Source organism: Narcine bancroftii, chromosome 14 (assembly GCF_036971445.1).
Source record: "Narcine bancroftii isolate sNarBan1 chromosome 14, sNarBan1.hap1, whole genome shotgun sequence".
Lineage (NCBI taxonomy): Eukaryota > Metazoa > Chordata > Chondrichthyes > Torpediniformes > Narcinidae > Narcine > Narcine bancroftii.
In genome coordinates this window covers 2,362,493-2,390,336 of record NC_091482.1, presented here as the reverse complement: position 1 = coordinate 2,390,336, position 27,844 = coordinate 2,362,493, and the positions used below count along the sequence as shown (strand labels likewise).

The following is a 27,844-nucleotide window of genomic DNA, read 5'->3' as shown; positions in this document are numbered from 1 at the left end:
GGGTTAAGTGGGCAAGGGTTTGGCAGATGGAATACAAGGTTGGTAAATACAGGTCACCCACTTTGGAAGGAAAAAAATAGAAGACCAGATTATTATTTAAATGGTGTAAGTTTGCAGCTTGCTATCATGCATAGGGTTTGGGAGAGCTTGTGCATGAATCACAAACGGTTGGGTGCAGATGGAGCAGGCTGTCAAAAGGCAAATGGAAGGTTGGCCATCACTGCTGGAGGGATTGAATTTAAAGCAGGGAGTTTACTGCATCTGCACACCTGACCATTACAGGGTGCTGTCACCGGCCATTCTTTGTGATGAACACTGAAACAACCCACTCAGGTCATTTGGTGCCAGTACTTCCATTGTTCAACACAGAGGAGCCTCTAGAACAGAACAGCAAAGCAACCGCCGACGTTTGTGCCAAGACATTCATCAAACGAGGGAGGATGGAGGCTGATAACCAGGCGTGGGTTTGATCTGAAACCATGAGCCTTTCTGGGGGCTGCAAATCCAGTCCCCTGCATAGACACAAGAGGCACCTGGGTTCAACTTCGTGCTTTTAGGTAATTGTTATTAAAAATAGACAGGAAGGAGTTGAGAGAGATCATCCACTTGATATTTTTGGATGCAAATCTTATTTTAATTTAAAATAAAGTGTTTTAACATTGTCCTTAAATGTTTCTGAATATTGGAAAAAGCTTGATAGCTTTGACAGATGACAAAATCAGCACCATCCATCAAAGGTTTTCAGAGGAGTTTCTTGGGCATTGCCTGTTTAGGCCCAGACATGTCATCCAATTACATCACCCTGTCGCTGTTGGAGCCCTGATGGCTTTAGGACCACCTCGGCCACCAAGACTGGCCTCATGGGGCAGATACAGTGAGAGCATGGGGACAGGCAGTTTGACCGTCTCAAGGACTGGACAGAGTAGACGTGGCCATGTTGTTTTCCATGGATTGAAGGGCTCCCATTTAAAACAGGGACGTGGAGGAATTTCTTCAGCCAGTGAGCAGTGAATCTCTTGAACTTGCTGCCACGGAAAGCTGTGAAGACCAGGTCGTTGGGTGTAACTAAGGCAGAGATCGATAGCTATCTGAATAGTCAGGGTTTCAAAGGTTATGGGGAGAAGGCAAGGAGTGGGGCTGAGTGGGAGAATGGATCAGTTGATGATGGAATGGCAGGGCAGACCTAATGGGCCAAATGGCCTACTTCTGCTCCTGTATCTTATGGTCATCTGGATACCAGCAGAGAATGGGCACTCTGCAAAACCCATGCCACAGGGGATACAAAGTAGTGAACACACACGCATCCTACAATGGAGCTTCACATACCCCTCCTTGTACACACATACCTTTAATCCCATTACATGTGGTATCTGCGTCCCTGCTAATTGTTTCTAAATTTCAGTAAGTGAATTGTTTTATTGTCTTGTGCACTGAAATACAGCAAGAAGCTTCATTTTGAATGCTAAGCAGGTAATCTAACTCATAGAGCAGGCAGTACAACAGAATAGTGTAAGAGAGTCATGCAACAGGGGTGAACAGTGCAGGGAATGGAGAAACCACAAAAAAAAATTGCACAGAGAAGAGAGAAAAGTATTGTTATAAAAGACAGTGAAAAGGCATAATCTATTGGCCACATGGGAACCGTTCAAGAAACTGATAACATTAGGGAAGAACCTGTCCTTGCATCTGGAACTCACATTGTCAAGCACACATACCTTCTGCCTGATAAAAGGGAGGAGAAGGGAGTGTGACCAGGGTGGGATGAACCCTCTCTGGATCAAAATGCTGGTTATATTTCTTTTTCCTCCTATGCTGAGTTCCTGACTCCTGGCTGAGTTCCTCCAGCATTTCCGTGTTTTTACTACAATCACATCTGCAGATTCTTCACTCCTCAAACATTGCAGCAGCTCTCCTGAGACAGTGAGGGGTGTCGACTGAAGGGAGGGCGATTTTCATAAAAGCCTGAGCTGCATTAAAACAAGTTAGACAACCATATATTTTGTATCACAATTTTTTTTAGGTTGATTATTTATTTTCTAATTAAAGTTATCCTTTATGCAGACAATTAAACAACAAGATACAAATACCAGAATTAACAGGTAACACTGGACAACATCTTTTTCAAAAGGTTTGCTTCCTGAAAAAAATTAAGGATTATGATAGATAAATTCAAATTGAAACCAAAGATAACTTCAGATTTGCTGTATCACGTAGGAAGTTGGAGAAACATTAACTTTGATTGAATTTAGCATGTTTAATCGTATAATGACGCTGACACCTGTGTCAGTTCAACTGACTTAAAAATGTTTTGCCAGTAATTTTTGTTTGTACTCAGCATCTGATGCCTCTCGTGTCAGTCAGCCGGCGGTGATGGATTCCAGTTACCCTGATATCGCTTTTCCATGGTCACAATGTCCTGGTAAAACCTTTCACCATGTCTGTCACTGACTGCACCAGGATCAGCAGGGAAGCTGTCCAAGTGCAAATGCAGAGAATGAATTTTCAACGACATGTTGCACTTTGTGGTTTTATATGTTTAAAGTAGATTTAAAACATGACAGGAAATCACAAAAATAGGTTAAATCTAAGAAACGGAACGTGATAGGAAAATATTAAGGCGATTTTTATGATCAGCAGCCCAAAATCCATAAAATATACCCAAAAGTGTTCGGGAAGCAAAATCTTTGTTGTCCTGTGTAACCTGCTCTTCCCTTCAGGATTCATACTGGACTGTGGACTAAAAGAGGAGCGATGAAGGCCTGAGACAGGCAGTCTGAAATGGGAGAGATCAGCCTGGAATTCTGGTTCCAAAGGGCAACCAGGCAACTGGCCTTGGTAATGTGCATTTCCTGCACACCGTGAATGTGAAGGGGAGAGAATTTCAGAACTCTGGAGATAAATGCTGCTGTGCAAAATGAACGAACGCTTGATGTAGAACTACTCATGTGGTCTTTTGCTGCCCAGTGCAGGAATGGGTTAGGTTTGCATGTCCACTTCCTCCTTGCAGAGTTCATCACCTTTCCCATCACTGGAACAAAGCCCTGGAACCCCTTTGCCAGCACAAGGACTGCAGCAGCTCAAGATGGGACTTATCACCTCCTTTCTCACAGGCAATAGATAGACTACCGTACCTTGACAAATGGCTCAGGCTCGAAATGTTGGTTATACATCCTTGTCTCCTCTGGAGGCTGCACAACCCGCTTTTAATTTTTAAAAGGCCCTTTTGGCCCACGAGCCCGTGCCACCCAATTGACCAACAACCCCTGGTACATTTTGAAGGGTGGGAGGAAACCGCAGCCCCCAGAGGAAACCCATGGAGACATGGGGAGAACATACAAAGTCCATACAGACAGCACCGGATTTGAACCCTGACACTGGCGCTGTAACAGCATTGTGCTAACTGCTACACGAACCATGCTGCCCTTCTCCAGCACTTCTGCGTATTGGCCACCTCCCAGGAATTAAGGTGAAACAGAAAAATGCCAGGCAAGAACATGCAATGTACATTCACTGGGATGCTGTCACCAGGGCGTCAAAAGGAGAGGATAGATGGGCTGGGTTGATATGAATCTCTGCCATCGCACTGGGGACCACCAATGCAGGGTCTGCTGCTGGTCACAGGGCTCATCACATCATCACAATCTTCCCTTCATTCCAGTCAGTATCACACATTCCCACTGGACACTGATTCACCTATCCATATCTGCACTCGGGCCTCCCTCCCTACATTCGGTCACTCATCACCATGGCAGCACCGAGTGCAGAATCAGCAGTCTCCCTGTAGACCACGGGAAGGGGGAAGACCCTCTCCACCTCCTGCCTCAGGACCGGGTTCTTAGTCAGTGCGCTGCCACTGCCCACTATCCTTCGCACCCCTGCCTCGGCCAGCCTCTGGCTGGGCAGCATGGCGTGCAGGTTGTCCACGATGCCCCGGCAGAGAGCTCGGGTGACATGGCCCAGTGAGATATTGGATGGGGAAATGTTGGTGACGGAACCCAGCAGGCCAGGTAAGTGCCGCTCACCAAATATGGTGGGCTGCACGGCAAGGTCAGTGTGGGCGAGATGCAGTGCGGAGCTGGTCGAGTGGGAATAGATGGTGCATTCAGGAATGTCCAGCCCTGTGGGAGGCAAGAAAAGCAAACTGTTAACCCCTGCTGCTGACTGAACCCCCTAACATCACCATGGGGGAGTGGAGGATGGGGGTGTATTTGGGGAGATTTTAGATGAGGAGAGCTGGGATGGGAGGGAGCTAGGACAGAGTGGAGCTGGGACAGGGGGACAGATGAGAGCTGGGACCGGGCGGGGGGGAAGATTCAGTCAGAAATGGAAAAGAAGTGGGAGGAGAGAGGGATGGGGATGACAGATGGGGGCAGAGTCATGGAAAGGAGATGGGAAAGAATGATGATGAAGGGACAGACATTTACGATGTCCATCACTTCTCTTGTGCCCCAGGGTACGTGGAGCAGCTCCCACCACTTACCAAACTCCTGCATCCACTGTTGCAGCATGCTGATGAACGAGGCGAGCACATTGCCACCGTTGAGAGCAGCTGCCACTGCCAGGTACGTCCCATCCAGGTACGGGAAGTATACAACGCTGGCAGTGGGATCAGGACAGTCTGGTGGCTGGAAGCTGGGCCTCAGGGCGAAAGTCAGCTGGGCAGAGGTGCTGATGTTCAAAACTGGAGTGCAAGGAAGATATAAGTTGGTGACTGCATCGTGAAAAACACCTCCCAGATATGTTCTGAAATGTGTTGCCCATTCAGATGCACACATTTCTGGCGGCACTCACTCTGGAATCATTCCTGTCACTGGGTGTATTTAAGGCAGAGATTGATAGGTAATTGATTATCTAGGGCATCAAAGATTATAGGGAGAAGGCTGGGCAATGGGGCTCATGATCCATTTCTGCTCCTATATTTTATGGACTTATCTTTGGTACCAGTGACCCTTGATCTCCATCACTGACCCTGCACGGTGTGGTGCTACAAGTCAATGAATGCAGGCAGGGTGCCTTTCAACACAAAGTGTAGGTGTAGTGTGGATTGTGGAGGGTCATGTGACCTCTCCGTCTAGAACCCAGACGGTGCACACACGACCAATAACCCCTTTAATCAAATGGTGATTACCTGGGCCAGACCCTCCAGCTTACTGCACTAATAAGCCCACCACATGCAGTAGCTCTTCCTCTTTTGATCTTTGGCCCTGAGAGAAACTCTGCTGTGGACAATGCTGGAGGAGTTGTTGGTAAGGTTGGGGCTGTTGTATACTGTTGTAGTTGTAGATAGCATCTAAACTATGCCCACATTAGACAAGGAACGGTGGGGAGAGTATTGTAATCCTTGGATATGATACATCTGTATAAACAGATGTGGTATCGGTCGTGTTAAGCCCAATATGATTGCTTGCACTGTGCTGTGTGATTGAGAATACTTGTGTTGTTATCCCCTTGTGTGTGTTTCAATAAAGATTATTTCTGTATTCAGTCTGATTTTCCATCCAGGCACTCTCCAACCGGACGGCATTAACATTGACTTCTCTGGTTCCTGCCGGCCCACTCCCCGTTCTCCCTCCCTTCCCCGTCCCCCTGTCTCCTTTCCTCCAACTCTCCACCTATTTCTCACTCCTCACTAAACCTCTTCCCCTGTCTGCTGCTATGCCCTCCCTCCCTTATCCACCTATTACCTCCTGCCTATGGGACCGTGCTCCTCCCCCTGTCCCAACCTCCTACCATTTTGTTTGGGCACCTGCTGACATTTTGCTTCTACCTCGATGAGGGGATCAAGCCTGAATCGTTGGTTGTGCATCTTTATCCTTGCTCTATAAACACCCTGTTTGACCTGCTGAATTTCTCCCGCATCGTGGTTTTATTTCAGCCACGGTGTCTGCAAACTTTCGTCTTTACTGCTGCATTCAGCCTGTGATCACACCTGCTATTTTTTGAACCCACCGAACTTTTCCCTTCCCACACGACAGTAGGGAAACAGTGCAAGGGCATTGTCTTTCACCAGTGAGAGGAATGTTCAAAAGACTGATGAGAGCAGAAACAAATCTGTCCTTGAATCTGGAGGCTCATCTTTTCAAGTTCCTGTATCTTCCGCTGGATGGAAGTGGGGGAGAAGAGATTGGGGTGGGGTGGGCCCTTTAATATTTTATCAGCTTTCTCTATGCAAGGCAAAGCCAAGCCTTTCCCTCCGCTCCTACCAGCATCGGTCTCCTCCGTCATGCAGGAGTACACTGAGCACTGGAAATCTCCCAGGGCCACACCGACCTCTGTTCCCTCGAGCACGCCACACCATTCATGTGTCAGCTTTCCCGCGACTGATCCGGATTTCACAACTGTGGGCAGCAAACCTGTGGGAAATCCAGAGTCCTCTAATCTGAAAGAGGCAGGAACAAAGAGACCCAAGTAGTTCTCCAGAAATTTTATTTTTCATTCTGACTAGTTCATAGTAACTGTAAAGAGAGCAGTTTATGAACCAGCTATTGATAATAAGATGCATTACAAAGGAACTGCTAGGCCATTCAGCCCATTAAGTACATACTACCAAGTCTGTTCACATTCAGCTGGCACCAAACCTGTCTCTGAATCAGGTCTCCTGATAAAATCACTAGCACAAAATTAAAGAATGTCATCTTTAGATTTTAGACCATAAGATGTCGGAGCAGGAGGAGGCCATTAAGCGTTTCGAATCCGCACTGCCATTCCAACATCAGCTGATCCATTCTCCCATTCAGCCCCACTCCGCTGCCTTCTCCCTGTAACTCTTGATACCCTGACTATACCTGTAAATCTCCGTCAAATACACAAACCGGCCTTCAGAGCCGCTTATGGCAGCAGATTCCAGAGGTTTGCCACTTTCTGGCTAAAGAAATTCCTCCTCATCTCTGTTTTAAATGGTGCCCCTTCAGTCCTGAAGTTGTGCCCTCTTATCCTCGACTCATGGGAAACAACTTTGCCACGTCTACTCTTGTCCAGCCCTTGCAACATTCAAAATAGAGGTTCCCCTCTCATTCATCTGAACTCCAAGGAGTCCAGTCCAAGAGACGGAAAACGTTCCTCAGATGCTGATCCCTTCACTCCAGGAATCTTCCTTGTGAATCTTCTCTGAAGCCTCTCCAATGGGAAGCACAACCTTTCTTAAATAAGGAGCCCCAAACTGTCCCTTGTACTCCAAGTGAGGCCTCACCAATGCTTTACTCTCATTAATTCAGGAGGGAGATGGAAAACTTGGCCAAATGGTGCAGCAACAACAACCTCGGACCAATGTCACAAAAACCAAGGAGCTGATTGTGGACTTCAGGAAGGGGAAACCCAGAGGCATATAATCCAGTGATCATTGGGGGATCAGAGGTGGAGAAGGTGAAGTTTAAGTTCTTGGGAGTCACTATCTCGGGGGATCTTTCCTGGACCCAACACACTAATGGCATCGTGAAGAAAGCACAACAGCACCTCTACTTCCTCAGGAGTTTGCGGAGGTTTGAAATGACATCGTAAACCTTTGAAAATTTCTATAGCGGTGTGGCGGAAAGTGTGCTGACCGGCTGCATCACAATCTGACAGGGGGACACCAATACGCCTGAGCGGAAAACCCTGCAAAAGGGTACAGTCCAGGTCATCACAGGTAAAACCCTCCCCATCATCAAGAACATCTACGGGGACTCTGCCGTCGGAGAGCAGCAGCAATCATCAAGGATCCAAATTACCCAGCAGATGCTCTGTTCTCGCTGCTGCCATCAGGAAAGCGTTATCCGTGCCACAAGGCTCAGCTCGTACCCACCAGGTTCAGGAACAGCTGCTACCCCTCCACCATCAGACTCCTCAACAACAAATTCAATCAGGGACTCTTGACTTGTGCACTTTATTATTTTTACCTCTCAGTTGCAGTTTGTTTACTTTTCTTTATTTGTTTACATGCTTGCGCTATGTAGTTTTTTTTTGCACTCACCCACAGGAAAAAGAATCTCAGGACTGTATGTGATGTATGTACTTTGACAATAGATCTGAACTCTGCCATGCTCCATGGTGAGGCAGTAAAAGAGGCACTTTGTCGTCCTGACACTGCAGAGTCAGAGATCTACAGCGCAGAAAGAGGCTCTTTGTCCCAAGCCAGTCCCACAGGCTGCGTTTGGCCTGTATCCCTCAAAACTTATTCCATCCTCGTACTTGACTAAATGTCTTTTGAATGTTACGATTCTCCCCGCTGCTACATTTTCGCTGGCAGCTCACTCTGAACCACCCTCTGGGTGAAGAGGGAAGCGATACGAAGGGGAACTTTCACACTCATGGGGGGTGAGGGGATCAGTATCTGGAACAAGCTGGCATAGGAAGCTGCAGAAGCAGGCACAAATAATGACGTCAAAAATGCACTAGTACGCATGGACAGGAAGGGATGAGAAGAATGTGAACCATATGAGACCACCCCAGAATGGATGAACCTGTTAACACGATCAGAATAAAAGTGATGCCTCCATTCAGAAACTGTGTATAAAATTTTGTCCCTGAGGCACATGACTCTTTGTTTTCCAGACTATCTAGACCATTCAGCCCATCAAGTCTGCCCTGGAATTTAATCATGAACTTATTCCCACTCAGACCCACTGCCCAGCTTTCCCAGAACTTACATTTGCAGATTCCAAGAGCTGCATTTGGTGTTGAAGTAGCCCCAACTGGCAGCATTCTGGGCCGACATCAGAGGCTTTGTAAGGCCACACAAGACAGCAACAATGTAGTCATGGATGGTCCCTGCTGCTGTGTAGGTCTGCAGAAGATGGGGTCTGGAAAAGAAGATGACCAGGCTGCAACTGGCTTTCAACCATGATAGAGGCAGTACAACTGCAACAAAGCTTCACAAATGGGAAACAAAAATGGGAGGAGATCTGGTAAACAACTTAGTCAGCATGGACAGGTTGGGCTGAAGGGCCTGTTTCCATGCAGTTTCCACGCTAGATCAGAGTAGAGGTTAGCGCCACGCGTTACAGCGCTAGCAACCGGGACCAGGGTTGGAAACCTGTGGTGTCTGTAAGGAGTTTGTATGTTCTTCCCGTTGTCTGTGTGAGTTTCCTCCAGTTTGAAACATACCGGGGGTTTTTGATTAATTGAGTGTAATTGAACGGCACAGGCTTGTGGGCTGAAATGACCTTGTTTCTGTGCTGAATGTTGAAATTTAAAAATTCAAATGACTAGTTTAAAATTAAAGAGCCTAACACTGAAAATAAATTTCAAATGAATCTTCGGCATTGATTGATTTTTGAAACTTCTTAAGAACCTGGGAAGGTAAGCAATGTGATTTGATTTCGATTGCTGTCACATTCTGAGTCACAATGGAAAGGTTTTATTTTGCGTTTATGGGCTGGTGGAGAGTCACTCCAGAGCGAGCTCACAAATGAAAGAAGGGAAACTCTTTCAGAGTCAACAAGTGCTGAGGAATTTGCTTCCTCCTCTGATGCTGCCACTTCCCCACACTTGGTCTCCAATGAACCTCCTCCACCAGGCCCCCATTCCCCGTTACAGGCAGGAGTAGTCAGTGCATGCTCCAGGCCAAAGACCTACCCAACAGCAAGCTGGGACCACATTCTAACTTTACAAATCATTCCAGGCAGCCATTCTCAACCTATCTTTGGCTATGCTCCCCCCACCCTCCCCCCCCCCCCCCCCACACCCCCTTGGACTCTGTTCAAAGTTTATAGGCCCTTTCCCTGTGAAGCAGTCAAGATTTCATTTCTTCTGTATGTCTCTCCTACTAACTACATAAAAAGGATAAAAATATTTATGCTAGTGAGCTGGAAAGAAAACAGGGTTTTACTTAAACTGCTGTAAGCTCCTGTTGCAAATGGCTGGTTTAAGGGACACAGACGTGACTGGTTTAAGGGACACAGACGTGGCTGGTTTAAGGGACACAGACGTGGCTGGTTTAAGGGTCACAGACGTGGCTGGTTTAAGGGACACAGACATGGCTGGTTTAAGGGACACAGACGTGGCTGGTTTAAGGGACACAGACGTGACTGGTTTAAGGGACACAGCCGTGATTGGTTTAAGGGACACAGACGTGACTGATTTAAGGGACACAGACGTGGCTGGTTTAAGGGACACAGCCGTGACTGGTTTAAGGGACACAGACGTGACAGGCAAATCTGCATCCTGACTGCTATTGCGCTGGGTTTACTGGGCTCTTTCACCGACTTCTCCCCACACCTCCCCCAGCTCTGAGGAAAGCTCGCTGACCCAAAACATTTACTGGTTCCTCTTTCCACAGTTGCTGTTTCCCCAGCCGAACATTTGTTTTTGCATCAGACACCAGAATCTGCAGATTTTATCTGTTTTCCACCCTGTCTCTCTGTTCTCTCCACCTCACACACTCTCTGCCACTTAAACAAGCCAATGTTCTCACTCTCCGATGATAGTAAAAGCACAAAAATACTGGAGTAACTCAGTCGGTCTTGCAGCATCCATAGGAAGTAAAGGTCCATAAATGAGATTTGAGGCCTGAGCCCTTCCTAAAGGGACCTGCAGCAAAGTTCCGAAAGGTCGAGTTCCTCCAGCATCTTTCTGTTTTACTACAATCACAGTGTCTGCAGCCGTTCGTGTTTCTCTCTCCAATAACAGAACATTGACCCAAAACATTACTTCTGTTCCCCTTCACTTGTGAATCTGTAGGGGTCACCTACTGCATCCAGAGCTCCCATTGTGATTAGCTCGTTGAGCACTTCAGCTCTGTCCACCCCAATAGCGTGGATCTCCCAGTGGCCACCCATTTCAATTCCCCCTTCCATTCCCTTTCTGACATGTCTTTGGTCTCATGTACTGCCACTCACAAACTGGAGGACAACACCTCATCTAAAATCTGGGCGCCCTCCAACCGGATGGCATCAATATTGACTTATCTAGTTCCATTAAAACGTCCCTCCAGGAATAAAACAAATTACCAATTACCAAAACTAATACTGACGCAAAATCAGTTAATCCCTTTTACAATAGATAACCTTTCCTTTAGAGAATGGGAGAAAAAAGGGATCAAAAGAATAGAAAATTGTTTTTCAGGAAATAAATTACTATCCTTTGAACAAATGAAGGATAAATATAATATAACTCAAGATACAGTGTTGGCATACTACCAACTGAGATCCTACTTGAAGGACAAATTGGGAAGCAGTCTGAGTTTACCAGAGGGAAGAAATTTTGAATATGTGATTACAGATACAATGATATTCAAAAGATTTATAACAAATATGTATATTAAACTGCAAGAAAAGGAGAATGAGGAAACAAATGGTAAAACTAAACAAAAATGGAACAAGATTTAAATATAAAGATAAAAAAGGAAACATGGGAGAAGTTATGCTCTGGAACGATGAGAAATACAATAAATACGAGGTTACATATGATACAATATAACTGGATACACAGGCTATACATTACACCTCAAAAGTTAAATAAATGGGACCCAACAGTATCTGATAGATGTTTTCGTTGTAAAAAAGAAATGGGAACAACAATTCATGCAATGTGGACATGTGAGAAAGTAGAAAAATTTTGGGAAGATCTAAACCAGATATTAAATAAAATTACAGAAAACAATATACCAAAAAACCCAGAGATCTTCCTCCTAAGTAACATAAAAAACAAAGAATTTGGAATTGATTTGGATGGTGCACAAAAAAGATTTGTTAGGATAGCCCTAGCCGTAGCAAAAAAATGTATTATGTCAGCCTGGAAATTAGAAGATAACTTGAGAATACAACAATGGTATATAGAAATGAATAAATGTATTCCATTAGAAAAAATAACATATAATTTAAGAAATAACATTACAATTTTTGAACAAATATGGGAGCCATACATGAAACACAATAGAGAAAACCTACTGGGGACATCTACCACCTAAAATAACGGAAGGAGAAGGAAATGAAAAGAATTGACTCAGTGGAATTTCTTGTTTATTTTTATTGAGTGACATTGTTTGACTGGTTTAATGTATCTTAGATTCTGTACTTTAAATGAATGGGAGGGGAGGTAGGGAGGGTGGGATGGGAAGAGGGAGGGGGGGAGAAAACGACACTGTATATATTTGAAAAGGAAAATGTATGTATCTTGGTCAATGTGGTTTATGGTGTGAAAAATAAAAAATTTAAAAAAAAACGTCCCTCCTCATCTTTGTCCCCACGCCTCCTTTCCTTTAGCTCTCTCGCTCTCTCCTTTTCCCTCCGTCTCCTTTCACACACCAATTCTCACCTGTCCTCTTATCATATCCAGTTATCATATCTGTTGGCCTGGACTCTTCCCCCCTTCTCTCAGTGTTTATTGAGTCGCCTGCCTGCTTTTTGCTTATACCTTGAGACAAGGCTCAGGGCCGAAAAGTTGGTGATATAGCTTTCCCTCCTATCGATGCTGTGAGACCGGCTGAGCTCCTCCAGCATCTCTGTGTGTTTTTACTACCGATTCTGTTTGACCTACTGAGAATCTCCAGCATTTTGTGTTTTCCTATTCCTAAATTCCAGCAGCTTACGTTTCTCTTTAATGATCAAAATAACTGAAAAGTTTATTTGAGCAGAGAGGGGAAATATTCCCTCTGGTAGTGAGAATCCTGAGCAGGGCAGATCCTAGCATTTGAGCCAGGATGGTTTCAGAAAGTCCAGCTTCACAGAGGCCAGTGGCTCGTTGCACCAGAATGCAGCTGTGACTTGCAAATCTTTGTGAAAATAGAAAAAAAAACGCCAGAAGTTTGAAATAAAATCGTGGAATGCAGCGAAATGCCCAGATCAGACAGCAGCTGTGATGAGAGTTGCTGTAAGAACATAAGAAATAGGAGGAAGAAACCCAAATAAAAATGGGAACAAGATCTAAACATAAAGAGAAAGAATGAAACATGGGAAAAGCTATGCTCCGGAACTATGAGAAATACAATAAACATGAGGTTTCGCATGATACAATATAATTGGTTACACAGGCTATACACCACACCCCAAAAGTTAAATAAATGGGACCCAACAGTATTAGATAGATGTTTTCGCTGTAAGAAGGAAACGAGAACAACAGTACATGCAATTTGGGCATGTGAGAAAGTGGAAAAGTTTTGGGAAGATCTAAATCAGGTATTAAATAAAATCACAAAAAGCAACATACCAAAAAATCCAGAGATCTTTCTTCTAAGTAATATAAGAAGTAAAGAACATGGACTCGATTTGGATGAAGCACAAAAAAGATTTATTATGATAGCCTTAGCTGTAGCAAAAAAATGTATAATGTCAACCTGGAAATTAGAAGATAGTCTGAGAGTACAGCAATGGTACATAGAAATGGATAAATGTATTCCATTGGAAAAAAATAACATATAATTTAAAAAATAACATCACAGTATTCGAACAAATTTGGGAACCGTACATGGAACACAACAGAGAGGGCCTACCGCGGACCTCCACCCCCTAAAATGATAGAATGAGAAGATGAAATGAACTGACCCAGTGTGTAAAAGTAGATGACACAAATTTCTTGTTTATTTTCATTGTGTGATGACATTGTTTAATGGGTTTAATGTATCATATAGGTTGAACGTTGAGTGGGTGGGGAGGGGAGGGTGAAGGAGGGAGGGAAGGGAGGGGAGAAAAAGGGGAGAAAATGACACTGTATATTCAAGAGGGAAATGTTTGTGTGTATTTTGGTCAGTACGGTTCATAGTGTGAAAAATAAAAAAATTTTTAAAAAAGAAATAGGAGGGAGGAGTCGGCCACCCGGCCCATCGAGCCTTGCCATTCAATGAGATCACGGCTGATCTGATGATGGGCTCATCTCCACCTGCCTGCCTTTCCCCAGATCCCTTAATTCCCCTACTATCAAGATCTATCCAACCTTGTCCTAAATATATTTACTGAGGTCGTCTCCACTACTAAGTGGCAGCAAATCCCACAGATTCCCCATCCTCTGGGAAAAGCAGTTCCTCCTCATCTCCATCCTAAATCTACTCCCCTGGATCTTGAGACAATGTCCCCTCGTTCTGGTCTCCCCCACCAATCCAAGCAGCTTACTGACCTCCATCTTATCTGTGCCTTTCATAATTTTATACATTTCTATAAGATCCCCTCTCATTCTTCTGAATTCCAGTGAGTACAGTCCTCATAGGCCAATCCCCTCATCTCTGGAATCAACCTGGTGAACCTCCTCTGCACTGCCTCCAAAACCAGGACATTCTTCCTCAAGTAAGGAGATTGTCTCAGGTCAATGAGGTTATGTCAGTTTTGAGATATTAGTAGGAGCTTTTCTTCCAAAAGCCCTTTGCACAAATAGGCTGCAAAGTTCTAAGGCACTACATAAATGCAAGCTTTCTTTTTACACCAAGCTAAACTTTAGAAAAAGACTTTTCAACCTTGTTATAAGTTGGGGAGCCTTTGTTTAGCTTGAAGAAAAGTTAAGCATGATCTACCTGTTCCTCATGTACCAGAAAATCGTGGCGCAGCCAAAGCCAGATGCAAGGTTGAGGTGGGAATCGGGCGGTGGGAGCAAGGCGAGGAATTCCTGGTGGCAACGGCCATCTTGCCATGAGACCAGGTGACTTGTCTCCATAGGCTGGAAGGTGAAGCCGGCATCTCTCCTCTGCCACTTGCACCCTGAAAGGGCAGAGCGAGAGACTATTAGAACACAGAACAGAGCAAGACAGCACGGGAAGAGGCCCTTCAGCCCACGCATCTTCCCCCAACCTGATGGCCCAATTAAATCAAACTCTGCTGCCCTCTATGCCTTGCATGTTCACGTATCTATGTTAAACACGAACAAAGTATCTGCTTCCACCACTACCCCAAACAGCCCGTTCACAGCACTCAGCATGGAGTATAAAACATACCCTGCACATCTCCTTTACACTTTCCCCTTCTCACTTTAAGGACACATCCTCCAGTTCGTGAGAATATTGCCGCAGGTAAAAGATTCTATCTGTCTACTGTAGCCATTCTCAACAGGGTTAATATGCCCTCTCCCCAACTCCCGGAGGGGGTCACAGACTGAATATTTGATGTTCTGTATGCACTCAGTAGGAGTGACTGCTTCACAGGGAAGGGTCCCATAAACTTTCAGCAGAGGTCAAAAGGGGTCATTGGCAAAAAAAGGTTGAGAATGGCTGGTCTACACTAACTGCATCTGATTTTTAAGGAGATTTGGCATCTTATCAAATACTCGATAAATACACCTCTGCAGGTGTACAGAGGTAAGAATATGGACAGCTGGACCACAGTCTGGTTTGGCCATTCAGAGGGAAGAGGCATGGGGACGGGGCATGAGAAGTGTCCCCCTCATGGGCACGGGGCAGGGGAGTGTTTCTTCTCGTGGGGACAGGGCAGGAGAAGTCGAGTCACAGATGAGATACCGGAATGAGATGTACATGATCTGTGCCACCATCAGAGGACGTCCTCAACCAACACTTGTCTGATGACCTGTTGACTTGGATCTACTTGCCCTTTGGCCCACAATGTTGTACCGACCTATGTAAACAATCTATCCCTTCCTTCCCTACTCCCACAACCCTCTACTTTTCTTGCATCCACGTGCTTGCCTAAGTGTGTTTTAAGTGCCCCCAATTTACCAGCCTCCACCACTACCCCTGGCAAGGCATTCCAGGCACCCACTGTGTAAAAAAACAGCCCTGATGTCTCCCTTAAACCTTCCTTCCTTCACCTTGTGCAGACATGCTGTGGTGCTTGCTACTCCCCACACCCCCCCACCCCGGAAAAGGTGCCTCTCGTAATCCGTGATCCAAAGAGAAAAGGCCCTTGCCTCATTAGGCCTGTTCTCCAATCCTGGCCTCATCTAGTTTAGAGCACTGGAGAAGTTTTTCTCTCCTTGTTTTAATTAATAAGCATCGATACAAAGAATCAGAAGCAATTTATAAAAGGATTATTTGGATGGTTTCAATTGTCTGTGCAGGACAGTCTGGAGTGCACTGTGCTGTGATCTGCCTCTCCTCCAGGTCTCAGTGAGTACAGGGCAGGTTCATTCTCTACTTCCTTCCGGGAATTACCTTGCTTGCTTTTCCACAGCACCACACCATGCATCTGTCCCGAGACTCCAATCCTTGCCACTCTGCGGAGACGATCCCTGGGCAGTGCTGTGACGCAGCGATGGAGGGCAGACACAATCTTCCCAACATCCTGCTCCCGGGCCTGAAATCACAATAGGAAGGAAGCAGTGGCCACTCTTCACTTTATCTGCCTCACCCCTTCCCAGTCCTCCTGCTCCTCACCACCACCCCCATTTCCCTGACCTGTGACTTGGCAGAGCACATGATTCCCACTGGAGTTGGGATAGGCCCAATTCTAATCCAGTGAAACTCGAACCTCTGCAGATGTACACGGTGATTGGTAGGGCCTTGGGGGCCTTGTGGAACAGAAGCCTGGAATCCAGCTACATAGACAATAGACAATAGGAGCTGGAGTAGGCCCTTCGGCCCGTCGAGCCAGCACCGCCATTTTACAGATCATGGATGATCACTACCATCAGTACCCCTTTCCAGCCTTATCCCCATAACCCTTAACTCCTTTGCCCATTAGAGTCTTATCTAACTCTCTTTTGAACATAATCAGCGAATCTGCCTCTACCACCCTCTGTGGCAGAGCATTCCACAGATTCACACTTCTCTGGGTAAAAAAATGTTTTCTCATCTCCATCCTAAAGGGCCTACCCTGTATTCTTAAACTATGCCCTCTAGTCCTTGTCTCCCCCATCATTGGGAACAAGTAATCCGACTTCACCCTGTCTATTCCCCTGATAATTTTGTATACCTCAATCATGTCCCCCCTCATCCTTCTAAACTCCATCGGATACAAGTCCAGTTTTTCTAGCCTTTCAGCATATGTCAACCCCACCATCCCTGGAACTAACCTTGTAAATCTGCGCTACACACCCTCTATAGCTAGTATGTCCTTCCTCAAAATTGGAGACCAGAACTGGATGCAATACTCCAGGTGGGGTCTCTCCAGGGCCCTGTACAACTGCAGAAGGGCATCTCTGTTCCTATACTCCAATCCCCTCTTTATGAAAGCCAACATGCTATTAGCCTTCTTCACAGCTTTCTGATGCTAGTCTTCAGTGACCGGTGAACAAGTACTCCCAGATTCATTTGCTCCTCCCCACTCCCTAGCTTGTCTCCATTTAAATAATACTCAGCTTTCCTATTATTGCCCCCAAAATGGATAACCTCACATTTGCTTACATTGAACGTCATCTTCCATTCAGCAGCCCACTCCCCCAAATTGTCCAAGTCCCTCTGCATTTTCCTGACATCCTCCTCACACCCCACACCGCCACCCAGTTTTGTGTCATCTGCAAATTTGCTCAAGTTATTAATAATCCCCTCATCCAAATCATTTACATAAATTACAAACAACTAAGGACCCAATACCGATCCCTGCGGCACTCCACTCGTCACATCCTGCCATCCTGAAAAAGACCCGCTTACCCCAACCCTTTGTTTCCTATTTCTTAACCAATTTCCTATCCATGTCAGCACCTTACCTCCAATACCATGCTCCCTGATCTTGCCCACTAATCTCCCGTGTGGTACCTTATCAAAGGCCTTCTGGAAGTCCAAATACACCACATCCACTGGCTCTCCCAAGTCCACCCTCTTTGTCACATCCTCGAAAAATTCCAGAAGATTAGTCAAGCATGACTTACCCTTAAGGAATCCATGCTGACTAGCCCTTATACTATTATTTCTGCCTATGTGTTCTGCTATTACTCCTTTTATGATAGATTCCAATATCTTCCCCACCACCGACGTCAGGCTGATCGGTCTATAATTTCCCGTTTTCTCCCTCCCTCCTTAAAAATCGGCACCACATCAGCCACTCTCCAATCCTCAGGGACCTCCACCGAATCTATGGAACTTTGGAAAATGTCGACCAGTGCTTCCACAATTTCCATAGCAACTTCTTTAAGCACCCTGGGATGCAGCCCATCAGGCCCTGGGAATTTATCAGCCCTCAGTCCCAACAATTTACTGGATCCGGATATCCATTAGATCCCCTACTTCCCCAGGAAAGTTCCCCAAGTCTCTTGACACTGCATGACCACTACCCCCTAACTGACCATAATCTATATCCTCCTTGGTGAAGACAGTTGCAAAGTATTTGTTAAATTCCTCATCCATCTCCTTGTTTCCGGTAATAATTTCACCCTTTTTCATTCTTAATGGACCAATTTTGGACCGAACCAATTTCTTCCTCTTCACATATTTAAAAAAGCTTTTGCTATCCTCCATTATATTATTTGCTAATTTCCTCTCGTACTTCATTTTCCCCTCTCTTATGACTTTCTTAATTACCCTCTGATGCTCTTTGAAGGTTTCCCAATCCTCTAACTTCCCACTCCGCTTCGCTATCCTATACTTACTCCCATTGGATTTGATATTACACTTGATTTCATTAGTTAGCCACGGCTGCCATTTGCATCTCCTAGAGCCTTTCCTCCACTTTGGAATAAATTTGTCCTGAAACCTGTGAAAAATGTCCAAAAATACCTGCCATTTTTCCCCAGTTGTCCTCCCAGCTAGTGTATCTTTCCATTTTATTTTGGCTAGCTCCTCCCTCATAGCTGCATAATCCCCTTTATTTAACTGCAGTACAGATGCTTCCGACTTCCTTTCTTTTTCCCTTTCTAATTGCAGCTCAAAAGCAACCATACCATGTTCACTATTCCCTAATGGCTCCCCTACATCGAGGTCACTTATTAACTCTGCGTCACTGCACAGCACCAAGTCCAGAATCGACTTCCCCCTGGTAGGTTCCTCCACTAGCTGCTCCAAGTGGTGTAAAACATGAAGGTCTGCAGACACTGTGATTATAGTAAAAACACAGAGATGCTGGAGGAGCTCAGCAGGCTTTGCAGCGTCCATAGGAGGTCAAGATATATAACTGACATTTTGAGCCTGATCCGCTTCTTCACACGGACTGTGAGACTGATGAACATTATCCTATAACGCTGAAAATCACCCTACATATTTATATGTGATCTTTATGTCCTGTGCCTTGTGTGTTTTTGTGAGCTTCAAGGTCTAGAGCAGCCATTCTCAACCTTTTTTCGGCTGTGGTGCCCCTAAGACTCCAGTTTATGGGCCCTTTTCCTGTGAGGCCGTCACATTTTGGTTTCTTCTGTACTTCTCCCCTACCAACTATATTAAAAAAACATAAACATTATTTACATCAGGTGAGGCAAAAAGAAAACGAGGCTTTTACTTAAAGGTGCTATGGCTCCCATTGAAATGGCTGCTCAAGAGACACGCTGTTTCGTCAATTTGAACATGGACAATCAGACGATAATAAACTTGAACTAGAATATAGTGTTGACTGCTTACTTAATCAATGCTAAAAGTGGTTGCTTCCTTACAACAATGATTTTGTGACAAACATTCTGCATTGACAGAAATGATTTGGGCACACAATAAGGTTGTAAAAGCTGTTTTACGAGACATGCTCCTTTATCTTAATCAGGAATACAGTAAAACCTCTGGTATCCAAATATCAAGCAACCAGCAACCTCAACCAACCGTGGACCTCAAGCAGCCAGCAAAAAAAAATAAATAAATAAAAATTTAAGTAAAAGATTAAAATTGTAAATGTTTTCTGAAGCAATGCATAAACCTTTGGTGAAGATGGGAGCAAATTTCAGCCAGCGGAGGGAGGGCCTCGGTCGGGCTTTGCTCATAGCAGCTGTTTGAATAAAGTTGTGTGAAACAGCGATGGCGTCGCCCAGGATAAAGAACTGGTTGATGTTGATCACTGTTGAGGTGACTCTCTTAAACTGTTTCCTCATCCCTGAGTGTAAGAGTTGGCCCGGTCAGAGGCTTTATCTGTAAACTTTGGGGGAGTGAGACTGGTGGGTTAATTATCTATGTTATTGTTCGGCTTTCAGGCGGATCCGAGGGGGGGGGGGTGTGTAATCTGCAGGTTCAGCAATGGTTAAATGTTTTCAAAGAATGGGATTGAAAATAAAGTAACATGTTTTAAGGTTTATATATTCATGCAAGTGAAGTTTGTTCAGTGTAAGTACAGTCTTCTTCTTTGGCTTGGCTTCGCGGACGAAGATTTATGGAGGGGGTAAAAAGTCCACGTCAGCTGCAGGCTCGTTTGTGGCTGACAAGTCCGATGCGGGACAGGCAGACACGATTGCAGCGGTTGCAAGGGAAAATTGGTGGGTTGGGGTTGGGTGTTGGGTTTTTCCTCCTTTGCCTTTTGTCAGTGAGGTGGGCTCTGCGGTCTTCTTCAAAGGAGGCTGCTGCCCGCCAAACTGTGAGGCGCCACGATGCACGGTTTGAGGCGTTATCAGCCCACTGGCGGTGGTCAATGTGGCAGGCACCAAGAGATTTCTTTAGGCAGTCCTTGTACCTTTTCTTTGGTGCACCTCTGTCACGGTGGCCAGTGGAGAGCTCGCCATATAACACGATCTTGGGAAGGCGATGGTCCTCCATTCTGGAGACGTGACCCATCCAGCGCAGCTGGATCTTCAGCAGCGTGGACTCGATGCTGTCGACCTCTGCCATCTCGAGTACTTCGACGTTCGGCTCCGAATCATGGGTCCTCTACCGGCACCACCTACGGCTCCTAGAACGCTTCCACCAGCGTTGTCTCCGCTCCATCCTCAACATCCATTGGAGCGCTTACATCCCTAACAGTCTAGTATTTTTGTCTTTTAAGTTGTTTATTCTTAATACAGTTGGATTAGTTAGACATTGCAAGTGAGTCTCAAGCAAACGGAAAACCTGCTTATCTGACATTGACCGATCCCCATAGGTGCTGGATGCCAGGGGTTTTACTGTACCAGCAAGTCAGAAGCAGGAAGAAGGTGATGTTTACCTGCTCTCCTTCTGGGCTGCTGACCTCTGCCCTGGTTTCCTGGGTCTGGCTGTCTATCAGAGCACGGCTCTCAGCTTCCAACAGCACCACCTTCACCGAGCTGGTCCCGAGATCCACACCCAGCACATACTGGGGAGAAGGGGCTTGCATGCCAACCGCCAAACCTAACCACAGGAAACACAGGTCAAAATCATCTTGGCTAACCAGAACCAGATCGGGGAACAGTTCTCCCTTCTCTGCACATCCATTTAGCATTTGATGAATGATTTAATTTAATTTGACATACTGCTGTAACAGGCTATTCCGGCCCACGGGCCCATGTCACCCAATTACACCTACAACCCCGAGGAAATCAGAGCCCCTGGGAAAACTCACACAGACACAAGGACGTACAAACTCCCTACAGACAGCCAAGGATTTGAACTCCAGTCCCGATCGCTGGCGCTGTAACAGCCTTGTGCTAACCACTATGCCAACTGTGCCACCCCTTAAGTGCATATTAAATGCATGCCTCCTTCATCCAGAGACAAATTTCAACCAAGCATTGAAATAGCAAGGGTGACGAGGTTTTCAAGTTTAACAATTGGCTGTTAAGTAACATTTGATGTAATCACGGTTAGTGTAGCAGTTGGTGGAACACTATTACAGCACCTGCAACTTGAATCCCGTGCTGTCTGTGAGGAGTTTGCACGCTCTCCCCATGTCTGCGTGGATTTCCTCTGGGCCTCCGGTTTCTTCCTACCATTCAAAACGTACCGGGGTTATAAGTTAATGGGGTGTAATTGGGTAGCATGGACTCGTGGGTCAAAATGGCCTGTTACCATGCTGTATGCCAAAATTTAAAATGTAATCAACATTATATTCCTGCAACTCAACTGAACTCAGTTCAGGTACATTATGAGGGGAGATAAGAGCAGGAGAGACAGGCATGCAATGGTGTTTGTTAGTTTACAACACCAAACGTGTGAATTAGAAGTGAGAGTGATATTTTAAAAATGCCAAAGAGGTATCTTGTGAAAGCAGGAAACAAAATAGGAAATATAAATCATTTCAAAATCAGATTTACTGTCATGAACGTGTCTTGAAATGTGCTGTTTTCTGCCAGCAATATTGTGCAAAACAAGATGCAAAATTACTCTAATTTACAATTTTTTAAATACAAAATTTAAAATGCTAGTGCAAAAAAAGAGAAAAAGTGAGGCTGTGCTTTAATTTTACTTTCTGCAAAAGATTTATATATACTAAACTGCTGTTATGGGTGTATTTTCAATCTGGATCCAACATAGACACAAGGTTCCACCAACGTGAGTTAAGAAATGGAGATAATAACAATGACTCATTCCTTTGAAATCAAAGATAGTCAGAAAATCCAAGGAGAGGTGAAACCTGCAAAGTGTGAGAGGAGATGAGGGGGACACAAGAGTCCATAGTTGGGCAGCATCAGTTGAGGCTCGGGGTCAGTCAACATTTTGGCTTGTGACCGTGATCACTGTTGACGTCAGGTCATGACCCATCTGCAGAGGTCTGTGCCTGGAATGGTGGCACCTGTGCTTGGCAGCAGCCACGAGGGGTTGCAAAATTCCAGGTAGGCAGCCGATCAACGCAGGGCACCAGAAATGGGGAGAACACCCCCACCCCCTCCCCGGTGAGAATGATGACCGCGGCAGGAGACAAGGGCTCAACGGCTGAAGGACCCACACAGGATGCAGGTGACTTAGAATCGGGGAACCCACACAGGCTGCTGGACACTGGCTCATGGGTATCGAAACCAGAATTTGAGAGAGTGTTGAGGGCAAGAAGGGCTCCTGAAGGCTTCCTGATTGTCTCGGAGGTTTGGATCTGGAACTCAGGTTGCTGATAGATTAAACAGGGGACTATGCAGCTGTGGGAGGGATGGAGACAAATCCACGAACACTCAGTGACTCTGAAGGGACTCTCTTTTCCTTCTCTTTCTCTTGTACTGTAAGGAGAATACCAATCACATCATTGGAGAATTAGCTCACCAAATGTGAGAGTGAACAACGTAGGGAATAATAGAACAGTCCAAAGGGTTACACTTGACACCATCTGCAGAAGTAAAGGTAGTCAGGCAAAGTGGTTAGAGAGGTAAAGGCCCTGGCAACTGAAGGTATATCAGAGCAACAAAGATTGGGCTGAAGTGGATGTGAAGAGAGGATTTGGTGGATTGAAGGGATTGTAGAGGAGAAGAGGGAGGCAAGCAAGGCTTTAATTGTAAATAGAAAGAGATAAAGAAGGGAAGAGTATGGACCATTGCATGGCAAGATGAATCAGAGGTTGCCAGGAAGGGCGATAGAAACAGATTTACTGGCTTCTTTCCAAAGGGTACCAAAAACTTGGAGCTGGAAGAAGAGCAAGGACCTGGTACTGGAGGATTGCTCATTCAAAGAGGTAACAGAGATGGTTGAATGGTCATCTACTGAACTGACTGACAGGGGCATCAGGGCATGACATTCTGCCAATTCACATCCCTGCCATTAACCAAGGAAGTCTGCATCGCGCAGGCACACTGGAGGAACTCAGCACATCACGCAGCATTCACAGGAAGTAAAAGGTACTCAACATTTTGGGCCTTGGCCCTTCATTGGGAATCAGCAAAAACAGGTATAAAACCTGAATAAAAATGTGAGGGGGGGAGGAGGCGTGGGGGGGGGGGTGTAGAGGCTAGCAGGTAAGAGTTAATAGGTGGAGGGAGAGAGGTAGAGAAGAAAGTTGTGAAGTGATTGGGGAAATGGGCAGAGATCTGAGGGAACCTGTCTAATAGGAAAAGGGAAATGGAGAAGAGGAGAGGTTGGAACAGCACTTTATATTCCATCCTGGCATTATTATGATTTCCAAATTTTCGTTAGCCCCCTCTTCTACAGTCCCTCTCCTGGGTGGCACGGTTAGCGTTGCGGTTGGCGCAACGGTGTTACAGCGCCAGTGACCTGGGTTCGAATCCCACATTGTCTGTAAGGAGTTTCGTCCTCCCCACGGGCTCAAGGTTCCTCCCACCATTCAAAAATGGACCAGGGTTCTAGGTTGATGGGGCGGAATTGGGCAACACGGACTCGTGGGCCAAAAGGGCTGAACATTGACATTACAATTTCCATCCTGTAACCTGGACTCTCCTCTCCCCCACCCCACCCTCACACTTAGGCATCGGTTATCCAGATTCCTGTCACCAGCCCAGGCCTGAACTCCACATTCCCCTTCCAGTCCCATGGACGCCATGTAGCCTGCTGTGGACAACACTGCTGGGCATCACAGCCCTGCTGACCAATCAGAGGGCGACCAATGAACGGCCCCAGAGGGCGACCAATCACAGCCGCACACCACTCGTGAACATGAAGCCGGAGCGGTGGTCACCCTCAGCCAGTCTGAGGTGGGGTAGATACGTCTCCACGTCCCGGCCCGGCCGCTCCGTTCCCGCTGTCTCCTGGGGCATCAGTCACTACGCTGAGGCGGGGGGAGACGGACATCGGGGGAACCGAGAGGAAGGACCGTGAAGGACAGCGGGAGAAGCCCGACCTGACGCCAGCGGTCCGCTCCTCACCTCAAGAAGAGGCTACGTCAGCGGGCCGCGACGCCCGAGACGTCCCCTGTCGTGCCGTTAGGGGCAGGGCTACCCACCTGTCAATCAGAGTGCGGTGCCGGGGCTGTCTGTGGGAACGCCTTCCAGCTCTGAACTCTGTTCCTTGATTGGCGGAGAGTTGAACGGCTCCGTGCGTGAGGGACGTGTGGGTGAAAGGTCAGCAGCGCGGGTAATGGCGGCGGTCTGACTGCCGTTCGCTGGCAGGAATCGGCTCCGGGCATCACTCGCCGACATCCTCCATCAGAACACAGGTTGGGTCCCAGCGCGGTAAGTGGCGCGGCGGCCTGGGGCGACGGAATGGGGGTGACTCGGGGGTGGTGTGGCCGAGCTGCGGGCTCATCACGGGGCTGAGGTGGGGCGGCCCGGCACTGGGAGGGACACCTCAATGTGTCTGGACCCTTCGGGCGTAGATGGGCAGTCTGACCGGCAAATGGCGTTCAGGCACAGTTCCCTCTCACCAACTAATGACGTAAGGGAACGCCATGGGGTCTTAGTCTGCGTGCTATCCAGCAGGTTAATTCAAAGTCCCATTACTGTCGTGTAATAAACTGTTAATATTACAGGGACCCGCCGCAAGGCGGACAGATTCAACATTGGTAGAAATTGCCCGAAGCGGATCTTGCAGTCAGAGAGGGAAAACCAAAAGAGAGTCTCCTCCCCCCCCCCCACCCCCCACAGAGTGTCCGAGGATTCACCTTCAACCCATTCCACAGCCACACAGAGACCAGTCCAAACCATAGGCAACCCAAGCTCCAGATCAGAACAGATAGGGACAAGAACTCATCAGCACCTTCTCACATCCTTGTTCCGATACCTGGTGCCCCTTCAGCCAGTGTCCATCAGTCTGCGCGCTGACTCGAGTCTTCAGTACCCCACAGCCTTCATGGGTTCCTCACCTCAACTTGACAGCAACCTGCCAAATGCATGGGTCTTTCAGCCACAAAGCCCCTAACTGGTCTACCCCTGTGGTCACCAACCCGTGAGTCATCTCCTCTGCTTCTCCTCGGGGTGGGGGGGGGGGGGTGGATTGCCTGTGCCCTGCGCCAGTCCTCCGCTTCCCGAGTCTGCAACGCTGCTGATCAAGTGCAGACCTTGCGGTCGCAGGAATTTAAATAAAATCACCATTTGTTCCATGAACAGGCCATTTAAAGCCTGTATGGAACTGACAACAGTTGGACCATTGAGAATCTACACCCTCCCCTCCGTTCATCCACACCAGCGGCAGCGTTGCCATAACAGCTTTGGCAGGGCCGACAGTTTCTATAAAAGGATTGTGAGTGCAAAAATGTGATGTGCTTTCTTGGCCACTGCCTGAAGTGGTTCACTGGAGACATTTACCCCAGGAACATAAATCTGTCTACCATCTCCACCTCAGCCCCAGTCAAGCAGACTTGGGTGAGTGATCTCCCTGCCTCTTCTGGAAGTTTCTAACCACATAGATGCGCTGAAGGGCCTTTTTCTGTGCTGTATTGTATGGTGCTTGGGCTCATTGACTTTGATGGGGAGATTGCCATCCCTCCACCCTGGTCACCGTCCCATGGGCCGTCTCCTCTGCTTCTTCTCAAACAGGGGCAAATTCCCTGTTTTCTGATGCCTCGCTCCAGACCTTTGCTTCCCCGGAGTCTGCAACCCTTCATGGCCACTGCTGATCAAAAGGCACCACCACCAAGTCCCCCCTTCTGCATCCATCATTGAGATGCTCCCTCAGACAGTGGTGTCACTTGTAAATGCATAGATGGAGTTGGAGTGGTGTTGGGCCAGGCACGTGGGTGTACAGAAGAGGGGTGAGTACACAGCCATCCATGCAGGGCCCTGCTATTGACGTATGCCCGCGTTAAGTACTGAAGCCTCGTCCTCTTCCTCTAACTCCAATTTAATTTTTTTCCCCTGCATTTGACTGATCCAATCTCCAATATCATCCTCATGTTTTTAACCCTTTGACCATTTTTAACCATTCATAATGTATACTCTGGTCCATGGGTAAACTACAGTACAAACATCAGCATGAACCAGCCTGTGGTTGGGTATAAAACCAGTCCTGGAAAACGGGGACACAGATCCAAAGGGTTAATATAAGCATAAAATACCTTGGGATGGGTCTGTTTCTGCTGTTGAGCTATGCTCTGCAATCGTACCCCATCTCTCATCACTCACTCCCCTCATTCCCTTGTGCTCTTTCCCTCCAGAAGGATTCCCCAGTTCCGATGGCATCCGTGGGGCTTAAGCGGGAAGGGCCGCAGTTTATCAGTGAGCTGGCCGTTCGAGGGAACGCAGCCATCCTGGACTATTGCCGCACATCGGTTTCTGCCCTGTCGGGAGCCACAGCCGGGATCCTGGGCCTTACGGCCCTCATGGGATTTGTCTTCTACTTCATCGCCTCCTTCCTCCTCTCTGTGCTGCTGATTGTGAAAGCTGGACACCACTGGAGCAAATACTTCAAGTCGCGGCGCCCCCTCTTCACTGGGGGGCTGGTGGGCGGCCTCTTCACCTACATCCTCTTCTGGACTTTCCTGTATGGCATGGTGCACGTGTACTGAGTGGGGAAGGTGGGGCGGGGGGTGGGGGGGGGTACCTCTCCCTGCACAGGCAGCCAAGACTTTGGAGCCTTCAATCTCTCCATTTAAACCCATCGACAGGGTCACCAGCTTCTCCGATGTTTTCACTGTTTTACACCATTTCACTTTGGATCTCTTAGGTTTTGTGTGTGTGTGGTTTTTTTTTAACCATGAAAGGTTTCACATGTTGCTTGAAAATGTCTGTATCAGGACAAACCTGGTCAAGGGATTTGAGAATCTCTTAGCCCGTTTGGAACTTGTTTCTCGCTGACCTCAGTGTCTGGAGGGATGTCGGGAGCATTAGTCCTACTGTCACTGTGAAAGATTTAAAAGGACAGTTTTTCTGAACCCCCCAAACCCTCCTCTCTCTCCTCACCCTCCTCTTGCTGTTTTAAAATATCAGAGACAGCAGGAGCTTGAAGCAAAACTTGCCGTCAGCCCTGTTCTGCGTCGGGGCCGTGATATACCTCCACAGCCTGAGGGTCCCGTGTCGGAGCATCGAAGTGGGAGATGACATGTTATAAATTTGGCGTCGCTGTGTTTACACAGAGTGTGGGTTGGAGGGATCAGCTCCTGTTGAGAAGAAGAGAGGGTGTGGTTTTGTTGAGGGAAGGTACTGGAAGTTTGTGAAAAGATCCTGCCCTAGTTCTGTGGTTTCATGGTCACAAGTTGTATCATGTTTAACACAAGAGAATGAAGGATTTACAATAGCACATTTCTCACTACTGATGGTGACTGGTTCTTTCTTAACAAGGCACCTGTTTCATGGGAACCAGTGGATGCTGAATGTGAAAATAACATTGTCTTAATTTGTGTTTTGAGGCAGAGCACCTGCTCACAAGAATAAATCACCATTCACTTTG

The 27,844-nt window shown here is 46.8% G+C and overlaps 3 protein-coding genes across 12 annotated transcripts in view; 1 reads left to right on the top strand and 2 right to left on the bottom strand.

The window, feature by feature from the left end:
- The window catches only part of LOC138749453 (transient receptor potential cation channel subfamily V member 1-like), a 40,562-nt gene extending 38,762 nt beyond the window's left edge, over positions 1-1,800 (bottom strand). For all 4 annotated transcript variants that reach the window (XR_011348650.1, XM_069910800.1, XM_069910796.1 and 1 more), the window contains exon 1: positions 1,716-1,800. The gene's annotated coding sequence lies outside the window, so the exon portion shown is untranslated. The remainder of the gene's footprint in view (positions 1-1,715) is intronic.
- Positions 611-25,348, bottom strand: shpk (sedoheptulokinase). 5 transcript variants are annotated; one of them, XM_069910813.1, is made up of 9 exons: positions 24,201-24,392; positions 20,835-20,998; positions 16,004-16,145; positions 14,417-14,600; positions 8,625-8,777; positions 6,204-6,379; positions 4,481-4,681; positions 4,023-4,118; positions 611-1,967 (listed from the first exon to the last, which is right to left on the bottom strand). In XM_069910813.1, exons 1-9 carry the CDS (start codon positions 24,277-24,279, stop codon positions 1,885-1,887), a joined length of 1,278 nt encoding a protein of 425 aa, XP_069766914.1. In that variant the 5' UTR covers positions 24,280-24,392; the 3' UTR covers positions 611-1,884. The 5 variants fall into 5 exon arrangements, with proteins under 5 accessions (XP_069766914.1, XP_069766913.1, XP_069766912.1 ...); XM_069910812.1 differs by lacking the exons at positions 611-1,967; positions 24,201-24,392 and adding an exon at positions 25,217-25,348 and having other exon boundaries at positions 1,995-4,118; XM_069910811.1 differs by lacking the exon at positions 611-1,967 and having other exon boundaries at positions 1,995-4,118; positions 24,388-24,449.
- emc6 (ER membrane protein complex subunit 6) lies at positions 24,173-27,844 on the top strand. 3 transcript variants are annotated; one of them, XM_069910816.1, is made up of 2 exons: positions 24,173-24,677; positions 26,613-27,844. In XM_069910816.1, the coding sequence occupies exon 2, from the start codon at positions 26,631-26,633 to the stop codon at positions 26,961-26,963; it is 333 nt and encodes a 110-aa protein (XP_069766917.1). In that variant the 5' UTR covers positions 24,173-24,677; positions 26,613-26,630; the 3' UTR covers positions 26,964-27,844. The 3 variants fall into 3 exon arrangements, with proteins under 3 accessions (XP_069766917.1, XP_069766916.1, XP_069766915.1); XM_069910815.1 differs by having other exon boundaries at positions 24,173-24,693; positions 26,616-27,844; XM_069910814.1 differs by having other exon boundaries at positions 24,174-24,693.

Excerpts from the sequence above, each read along its gene's own strand:
- shpk (XM_069910809.1), bottom strand. The coding sequence starts at position 24,279 with ATGCCCCAGGAGACAGCGGGAACGGAGCGGCCGGGCCGGGACGTGGAG. Across the intron at positions 20,999-24,200 it reads CCACCTCAGACTGGCTGAGG|GTTTGGCGGTTGGCATGCAA; the intron begins GTGACCACCGCT and ends TCCTGTGGTTAG. Across the intron at positions 6,380-8,624 it reads AGCTCTTGGAATCTGCAAAT|ATTAGAGGACTCTGGATTTC; the intron begins GTAAGTTCTGGG and ends TGCCTCTTTCAG.
- emc6 (XM_069910816.1), top strand. The coding sequence starts at position 26,631 with ATGGCATCCGTGGGGCTTAAGCGGGAAGGGCCGCAGTTTATCAGTGAG.